This window comes from Miscanthus floridulus, chromosome 2, assembly GCF_019320115.1.
Source record: "Miscanthus floridulus cultivar M001 chromosome 2, ASM1932011v1, whole genome shotgun sequence".
Classification (NCBI taxonomy): domain Eukaryota; kingdom Viridiplantae; phylum Streptophyta; class Magnoliopsida; order Poales; family Poaceae; genus Miscanthus; species Miscanthus floridulus.
This window is the reverse complement of record NC_089581.1, coordinates 119,789,961-119,798,908: the sequence shown is the minus strand read 5'-3', so window position 1 is coordinate 119,798,908 and position 8,948 is coordinate 119,789,961. Positions and strand designations below refer to the sequence as shown.

The following is an 8,948-nucleotide window of genomic DNA, read 5'->3' as shown; positions in this document are numbered from 1 at the left end:
GGGCAAGCTCGGCTCCGGCCATGGCGCGGGCGAGGGGACGGGGACACCGCTGGGCAAGCTCGGCTCTGGCCATGGCCACAGCAAGGGTGGGCTCCGGCCATGGCGCGGGCGAGAGGATGGGAACGGGGACGCCGCCGGGGACGACGGCGCAGGCCACCGCTTCGCTCGCGCGCAGTCCGCCACTGGCGGGCCTGTTCTAACGGAGAGGACGCGGGGGCTTAACGTCGTGCACATCTCGTACCTGACAATGGGCCCATACACGGGAGAAGCGTAGAAAATGACATGGACAGGGGAGACAAGGAATTATAATGACAGTTCTTTAAATAGATGAATTGTAGTGGCGTATCTCCAAACTTGCAAAATTATAATGACGTTAATCCAAAAATCTCAGATAAAAATGGCCCAGTTTACAAACTTCGGCCCTGCTCGTTTCGCTGAAATTTGGCTCATACTGATACTGATTTGTTGTGAGAGAAAAACATTGTTTTTTCGCTAAAAAGTACTGCCGAAGTGTTGCTGAAAAACAGGGCCTACAACTGGTGAAATATCATCTCAGAGGCAGCACCCATAATTGAAATATTTTTGGAGTTTGTTTTTCCTAGAAGTTTAGGTTGGAGTTTGCCCCAGCTCACTGTATTTCAAACTCAAATAGTCAAATGTAAGAATAACTCTACACATTATCTGTACAGATGTTCAAGCACAGCTGGATCCAACGCTCAAGTATGCAATACACCTTACCAATACTTTTTTATCCTTCTTTGATGACTCTTGTAGAAGAGATTGATGATAAAAAAATGATCCTTGTGCTTCGTTTGTTAAATATGATATACAAGGTACCTCAATTGTCAGCTCTTTTTCAATCGGGTAGAATTTGACTGTTTGGTATCCCAAGACGCGCCTTCCGTGGGGGAACCTCGGGAGAGCGAAGATGTTGAGAAATGTCTTTGGCATAGAGAGATTGAAGAGAAGCAACTGAAGGAACCTGTCAGCATTTTTCTCTCAATATCTTCAGCTTGACAACCTGGGTCATAACGGGCTGCATTGATCTTCAGGGGCTCTGGTAGAATGCAGTTGCAAACAGCACCTACACATAAAAGGTTGTGAATCTGTGTGACTGCCATTAAGCTGTTACAGAAGTTAGAAAAAAGGTACCCATTATGAGCTCAAACATAGTTGATCTGAGCACACTGAATCGTGCAGTTTCCTTTGAACAGCCAAGCTGTCTCACTTTGGAGAAATCGCTAGGTTTTCTAGGTAATTACACATAAAATCAGTTCTAGTGAACGTTGTTGCAGATTTTCCAGATACTTTCACATAAAACCACTTCCAGAGAACGTTTTTGCAGAAAACACATGATCCACTCAAAACAGTCATAACAGATGTAGTCCATACAGCAGCCAAATCAGTTCATGTGCTAGTAGGTGTATTTATTGTATTGAACATTCTCAAAACAGCTTTGCCTAACATTATAACCATCAGATATGCTCCATTAGTAGATGTAAAATATCAGTGCCTTCACACAGGTGTCATAAGGTCAGGTGTGCAAAAAAAAAGGAACTAAGATAAATATCTGGGGGAATTAGGGTGAGTTGGACCTCGTGACACATGAGGATCACTGCTGTTTACTTACTTTCAAATAACGAAATTCTACCTTTGAACCTTTAACTCTGACAGCAAACTGATAGATATAGTAATAATTGAGGAAAAAATAGATATAGATATACAAACTTTGCAGCAACTCTTAGATATCAATATAAATGGCTGAGAAAACATATGTCTCAAGAATTCCTACCCATTCTAGCAAGACGATTAACCCATTTTGGAATTAAATTTCCTGTCAACCTTTTGCAGATATCCTCACAGAAATGGTTGCAGTTTTTACTTATCAAATGGTAGGTATCCCCATTGTAATTTACTAACTGAATCTCCATGAACTCTCTGATTTGGAGAGGATCCAGGCAAGTAGTTCCCATGCATATTGATTTCCTAAATTTGAAACCAGGACACTGCCGAGGTTCCACCTCAAAAACTCCACTGACCGAATAGTCATGTGCTCCAAATGCATACTCCACACCATGAACTGTAAAAAAACAAGTAGAGAATACCATAAGCCACAACCTACAGTCTTATGTCCAACAGTTAATTAAACAATATGTACAAATCGTATCAAGAAGAAGAATTAACAAAAACAACGGGTTTTGACAATCTTAGTCATGGGTTTAGAGATGTAGAGGGATTGAGGCATTTCATTGAGAAGACAAAACGAAATGGAATCAGCTTTCTGATTTCAGAGGTGCAATACAATCAGACAAAATGAGTCCTCGATGCCAGGGGTATTTAATGTAGCAAACAAATGATTTCTCCTATGTTTTCAATCTCTCATTCCCTCTACATCTCTAATTCCACTGTATGTCTGTCACTCCATTTTAATATCCTAATCTCCTTCAAACCACACAATCTGAACATACATAGCACATCATCTAATCAATGCAGACCAACACTCACAACAAACGATGAATGCTGAAAGTTCATGGCTTCAAACACGATTTAACCTTTGCTACTTTTGGTTCCTCAAATCTGAAGTCATGATGTATATCTAAACTTGTACAGTGTACAAGCCAGAAATAGTTGGCCAAAAGATGGTCATTCTAATCTGAAATAATCAGCATTCATCACAAGTAACTACTAACAAAGCAACTTAGGCTTGTGTGAGGAAAGATTACTTTTCTAGCATGTTATGGGATCACATTTGTTAAATATCGGTTATTCACCTTTATCAGAATACTTGAATAGTTGAATAACCCATACAATTATCTGTAGTGAAGAACTAGGGTCAGATATAGATATAAATAACTTATAGCTCATGAAGAATTACACTGGAGACATGCTATCAGGAAGTCAGTAAATGACGATGGCATTTTCAAGCTATATATAAAAGTAGCACAAACCACCAAGTCACCAACTAGGAAAATATTCACAGATAGGACATTATAGTATAAACAGCTAGAAGTTTAAAGAAGAAAGGTGATTTAAATAATAGCGTTGCAAACTTCATGATTTGGAAGAGGCCCCAAACATGTCTCATACCATTCTGCCAACTGAGCCTTACTAGTTAGAGAAGGGGTAGGGTGTGGGTGTACACCTCCAACACCCAGGTTCTGGCCCTTCTCCAACTCGAATTTGGCATCTATTTCTTCTTAACAAGAACCACATATTGCAGCTAACAGTCTCTCTTAGGCTGGATATTGTTTTAAAAATTTGCCCTTTTTGGTTTTGCCACTCCTCTACCTTCAGTCAGGAATATTGTCAGCTAACAGACTTGTTTGACAGAAACAGCCTTGGGATTCTTTTTGATGTGTTTACTTTTGAAAATCTTCAATAAACTGCTGGCTCTGACAGAACACACAGAAACAGAAGTAGCCAAGGACTGTGGAGTACAGTGGTATACAGCAACAATGGAAGCAACGAGGATCATGACAGAATGGCAAGAGATTGAGATATGGAATCAGTAAAAAGCACTAAAACATCGTGACCCTTTGGACTGGACATGGAATGTTTGGTGGATTCACTGAATCCAGCAATGTTAAAACAAGTGTAGGAACCTGGGCGATCAAGGGGGCAGAGGCCACACGGCCTTAAGCACCTTATGGTGGGCATGCGATTTGGCAAGGGAACAGGTTCACAAGTGGTTGGTGATCAAGTCAACAGAACTTAATCAAGGCATGTTCTTAGCACTATCACAACATTGATACAGTCTCCCAAATTATGACTTTAAGTCTTTGATACCCAATTTATGTTGGAATATGTTTGGAGAAAATGATAGGAAATATGGACATCGATTTTCAAGACAATCTACACTTATGATTTGTACATTTTTTTGATGTAAAAATTAAAATTAAAATAGATTGATAGTGAACTTTTCTAAACTTTGACTAAACGGATAACCCAATGACAAGCATTTAGGTAGTTAGAAAAAGGTTTAATATTTAAGAAAAAATGTTCAACATGATTATAATGATTGTGGCACAGCCTGATGGTAGAATTCTCGATGTCTTAAACTTTTGCCAAGGCGTTTCTCCAAGACAAACAAAAAAAGTATTATGGAACTAATATTCCCTGATAAGGAAATAAAAATTATATTTCAGGCCACATGAAATCCTGTAAGCTGCATTTTTGTGATAAAAGAACTAAAATTGATTCTAGGAATCTTTACTTTCAATGAAATGTGGAGTACAATCTCTGACAGACTATTCGCTGAAATTCTGAGGCTAGATTAGATATAGGTTATGTGAAGAATGAATGGTGAAAAGGAATATAAAATAGCACCAAAAAATATTTCACCAAATAACCCATTGCAAGATTCTTTGTACATTTTATAGGTTGGCTTCCATCATAAGTTTTGCCAACCACAATCAAACCATTTGATGGTTTAAAAGCAGTGGCTTGGTTATTCGACAAGACCAAAGCTTGTATCCCAATGCTGATCCTCCCTAAAAGATGGAATCAGTGTATTCAAACAGGGGAAGGACTATGCACAAAAGATTTTAAAAAAAGCTGAACACAACATAAAAGCTTATAGCAAACTAGTGCCAAGTGCTATGCAGATGTAAATAGACAAACCAAATATCATCATTCTTGAAGTACAATACGAGTTGAATCTTTTACAGGAAGAAAAATAATGTTGACCTTGTGAAAACATAAAAAAGAATAAAGGAAACTTGTAGGACATCATACCTTCAATGCCAGAATGAAATACCCCTAGACCAGCCCAGTAAACATAGCCGTTTACTGGTGTCAAATCATACACATTCAGATAAACCAGCGTATTCCCTGGTGGTGGGCTGGCAGATTGGACTTTTGAAAACAAACGAAAATTACCAGAAGATTTCTGGCCTGATTGAAAGCGCATGCTGAGATTCCTTTCCTTCTTTGAGCCCAACATCATAACTAATACATGCAGGTTAAAAATGGAAGTAGGATAAAAAATCCATTATGCACAAGATAATATTCAAACAGAAGGGGGGAAAGCTAACACACCTGACATTCCATGCTAGCCCAACTAAAGGGTGACCATAGTGATTTGAAAAGTAGGACTGGACTAAGTCTTTTTGATCAATTATAAACTTCCTAAATAAACTACTGCCACAAACAAACAGACAAAAGGAGGAAAAGTAAGGCTAGCATCAGTTCAACAAGTAACATAAAAAAAAAAAGAAATAACACAGGCTAGATAATTCAGTATTCAGAAATGAGGCATGAAGGTCTTTCTAAGAAATTGTTGCAGGAAATGCCAAAGGCATTTTCAAGATACCATCCAGATATAGCACAACAGAGTCATCTATGTTTCTATTAAAAATGCAAAAACATCATGAGTATGTCATGTAGAACACATTGATAGTTTGGTCAGGACTTTAATATCACTGTCTTTAATATTTTATTATCATATCATTCCTCCAGTGTAGAAATATGCAGACTAGTTTCAGTTTGAAATCCTGTTTTGGGTTTTCACTGGAACTTTTCCACTAAATGCCCACATATAAATTACTTACTGGTACCAGTAGGGTTAAGCTATGCCAAAAACTAGAACACAAATGCTTTCTTGTCTCACGGGTATTGACCTAAAACAAAAAATGAATCAGACCATAGGGAGCACCTGTATTTTACTTTTTAGGATACAGACGTAGCTATCCATGGTTTGTCTTGTAGTAATTTATTTGTAGAAGTATCTGCTACAGGCAAAACCAACCAACAACGAAAGGGACTAGAACTCCACAAAAAGCAAGGGCTTGTTTGGTTGAGACCCTGGTGAAAAATTGCCTGGCTTAGAGGGAGCCTGGAACCTGCCTCTATCTGTTCAGTTGCAGCACTGATATTGAGCCTTGGTCCAGACAGCAGTAGTTCCAGGCCATCCACCGAAAAACAGTGCCTAGCTAATAAAACATGGGTGTCTAGGCATAATCATGATGCTTTCAAACGTGTTACTCGCTGCTAGGGTGTTATTTCATTTTATTTATTCTCTGTTCATTTGGATGGCTTGTAAATAGGTCGCATAACTATAAATCAGTGTTTTAAAGGCGGCTAGGCGTCCAGGCGAGTGCTTGGTACGCCTGGACGCCTAGGTGGCGCCTAGGCGCCAAGGCGCCACTGTTTCCCAAGGCGAGCTGGGTACGCCTGGACGCCTAGGCGTCGCCTTTAAAACACTGCTATAAATAATTTGGTTTGCCCTTACCTATTTTGGAAGCTTGCACAACATATTCAATGCTACATGTTTTTAGGAAATCCTTTCTCTATCATATTTAATTAAATAATATGGGAGTTTTATTTAAACATTTATATTGTCATCAATAACTTAATTCACTGAAAAAACAATATAAACCACTTTCAGATAGTCCATATTATGACAGTGCTATTAATAAGACATGTAATTAAACAAGTATTTATGATGTGCCGATTTCATTATTAGCATTCTCATACACAGGCTTCCAACCAAACAGAAATTCTTCACACTTGCCTGGCCATGCAAAAACATCAGCCTTTCAGGCTACCCCTAGGAAGCTCTTTTTGCCAGGCAGAATGCCTAGGCCTCCAACCAAGCAGGCTTAAAACAACTTTGACACTACACCATATATGCAGTAGATTTAGTCCCTTGCCTAAGCAGACTCAAACTCAGCCTCACTGAAGACCTGGGAGAATAGGCTAACCATATGCGCCTCTATGTGCTTCAAGGATCCATATCTAGAAGGCTCTCAAACCCTGCATCCTAAAGGTGTGGAGGGCTTGCCCCATGATGTATTCAAAATCCATATTTGGGGACCCTCATGACGTGTCACAAAGAACCCTGAAGCCTTGAGAATGAGAACTCGCTTTTCAGAAGACCCTCAAGACATGTGCTTCGAGAGGTCTGGACTGGACCCTAAGGAATTACATCATTGGCCTAAGGGGCATGATTGTCATTTATACAAGGCCATGATCACGGCCTATATAAATACCTCATGAACGAAGGAACCCATAAATTCACTGAAGGTCATAAGCTGACATATTTGGCTCTCTAAGTCACAGTCACGTAAAAGATTCTACTTGTGCTAGTTTATATAAAAATAAATAGTAGCACTCTATATGTCTAGTTATATTTTGTTCTCCTGGTAGAACATATGTAATATAAGGTACACAGTTGTTAACAACTGACAACTGAGATGATTTCTAATTCAGAGAGAAAAAAAAGCCCTCAGTTGTTTTTATGTAATACAAAACAAGGAAAGTGACGTGTGCTGCGCACGCCTCATATGTAAAGCTGAAAGCGATGCATTACAGTACAGAGCCGCAGCACAGGTGGGTATAAATGCATGACACATATTAAGAACAAGAAACAGTAAAGAACAGGCATACTACTTTTTCTAGAATTCCATCAGGAAAACAAAAACATTTTAACTCAACAACTACAGACGGCTTATCTCAGCTAAGTCAAACATTGTGAACATAGTAGTACTTTCAAGAGTTGATAAACAGAATAAGGCCAAAAATACATGTCAGATTTGTACTCTATCTAAAGTTGGTGGTATGTCAACACTCAACAGACAATCATAGACACCAAGTACTAACTTACTCTAGGATCCGTAAAGAATTCCATACGCCGCCGAAACAAGTACACTAATAAAGTGATAAAATTCGCACCATGACAACCTCAGAATTTATTAGCAGCAACACTTGTCTACATACAGGGAACGGGAATCCAAGAAGCCAAGAAATCGGCGCCCGGCAAGCGGGCGAGCGCCGAATCGCGAGCGCGGCCCGGACCGAGAAGGCGCGTCCCCCGTAAGATCTGCCACAGGAGGTGCCAAATTTCCACCATGGATCGGAAGGAAAGTGGCGAGGAGCTATGCAATTGGGCAGGGAAAGGGCTAGAAGGAGTACAGAAACAGGAGGGGCAGTTACCAAATCAGGGAACCTGCGGGGGGGCACGCACAGCTTGCGGCGCCCGCAGGCGGCAACGCAGAGCACGGCAGTGGAGGACGAGGTGTGTGTGGGGGAAGACTCCGAGCTCCGAAGGTGGTGGGCGAGGGCGACGACCGGAGGAAGTGCTAAGGAAGTTGGCGTGGCGTCTCCCTCGTCGTTTCGGTTTTCACATCAAAGGAAGATTTTTCTTGTTTGATGTTTCTCTCTTTTGGATTTGGAATTTTTCTTGCACCTGCTTTGTGTTCGTATAAGGCACATTGAATGAGAAGACGACGCGGTTTGGAATGATTTTGTTTTCTCAAAACCTCAACCTCACAACCTCACTGATGAGAGCGGAGAAGGCATTAATTATTAACATTATTAGGTGAGGTGTGACGTGTCGCAGAACCGATCAATTTATAAGAGCACAAGTACAATGATAGTCCGTAAACGGTCACACTGTCATACTTGAGTCTATATAAACCCGATAGTCCGTCGAGTACCACAACGGGTCTCGATTTAACGATCACGTACAACCAATATCGTACATGATTCAACATACATGTCACATGTTACATAAAGTTCACAATTACAGTTCATTTATCAGAGTACGAAATAAGATTATTACAAACCAAATTCGATAAATAGTAGCGGAAATAAATTAAAGTTTGAAGCTAACTTTTTCCATCATAGTTTAGATACAGTGCCAACTCGTGATCACACTCCCACAAAAGCACATAAGGAAGATTAATAACAGATGCTTGCCCAGGGCTCACTCTTCATCCACGGCGAGACAGAAGCAGTTCTTGTAATAGCCGTGATAAACTATACCATCTGCAACAATGGGAATAAAACTCTGAGTACGAGAAAGTATTTAGCTAGACTTACCCGTCATAAACCAAAACAAAGGCGACTCCCAGGATTATGCAAGGCTTTATAAGTGGAGGTAGCTTGATAACATTTTGCATAAAAAATGATTAACTCAGTTATACAATTATACTTTGATCATCAAGTTA

General features: G+C 40.0%; 1 protein-coding gene across 10 annotated transcripts; it reads right to left on the bottom strand.

Annotated features, from left to right (window-relative positions):
* Positions 1 to 513: 513 nt before the first annotated feature.
* Positions 514 to 8,168, bottom strand: LOC136528645 (deSI-like protein At4g17486). 10 transcript variants are annotated; one of them, XM_066521624.1, is made up of 6 exons: positions 7,933 to 8,158; positions 7,717 to 7,819; positions 5,038 to 5,139; positions 4,735 to 4,947; positions 1,793 to 2,080; positions 514 to 1,084 (listed from the first exon to the last, which is right to left on the bottom strand). In XM_066521624.1, exons 3-6 carry the CDS (start codon positions 5,042 to 5,044, stop codon positions 846 to 848), a joined length of 747 nt encoding a protein of 248 aa, XP_066377721.1. In that variant the 5' UTR covers positions 5,045 to 5,139; positions 7,717 to 7,819; positions 7,933 to 8,158; the 3' UTR covers positions 514 to 845. The 10 variants fall into 10 exon arrangements, with proteins under 10 accessions (XP_066377721.1, XP_066377733.1, XP_066377753.1 ...); XM_066521636.1 differs by having other exon boundaries at positions 5,038 to 5,136; XM_066521656.1 differs by lacking the exon at positions 7,717 to 7,819 and having other exon boundaries at positions 4,879 to 4,947; positions 7,933 to 8,168.
* Between the last annotated feature and the right edge of the window lie 780 nt (positions 8,169 to 8,948).

Coding starts and splice junctions, on each gene's coding strand:
- LOC136528645 (XM_066521603.1), bottom strand. CDS start 7,849: ATGGTGGAAATTTGGCACCTCCTGTGGCAGATCTTACGGGGGACGCGC. Junction 4,948..7,716: donor TTCTTGGATTCCCGTTCCCT/GTATGTAGACAA, acceptor TGCATGTATTAG/TTATGATGTTGGGCTCAAAG. Junction 2,081..4,734: donor ATTTCATTCTGGCATTGAAG/GTATGATGTCCT, acceptor GTTTTTTTACAG/TTCATGGTGTGGAGTATGCA.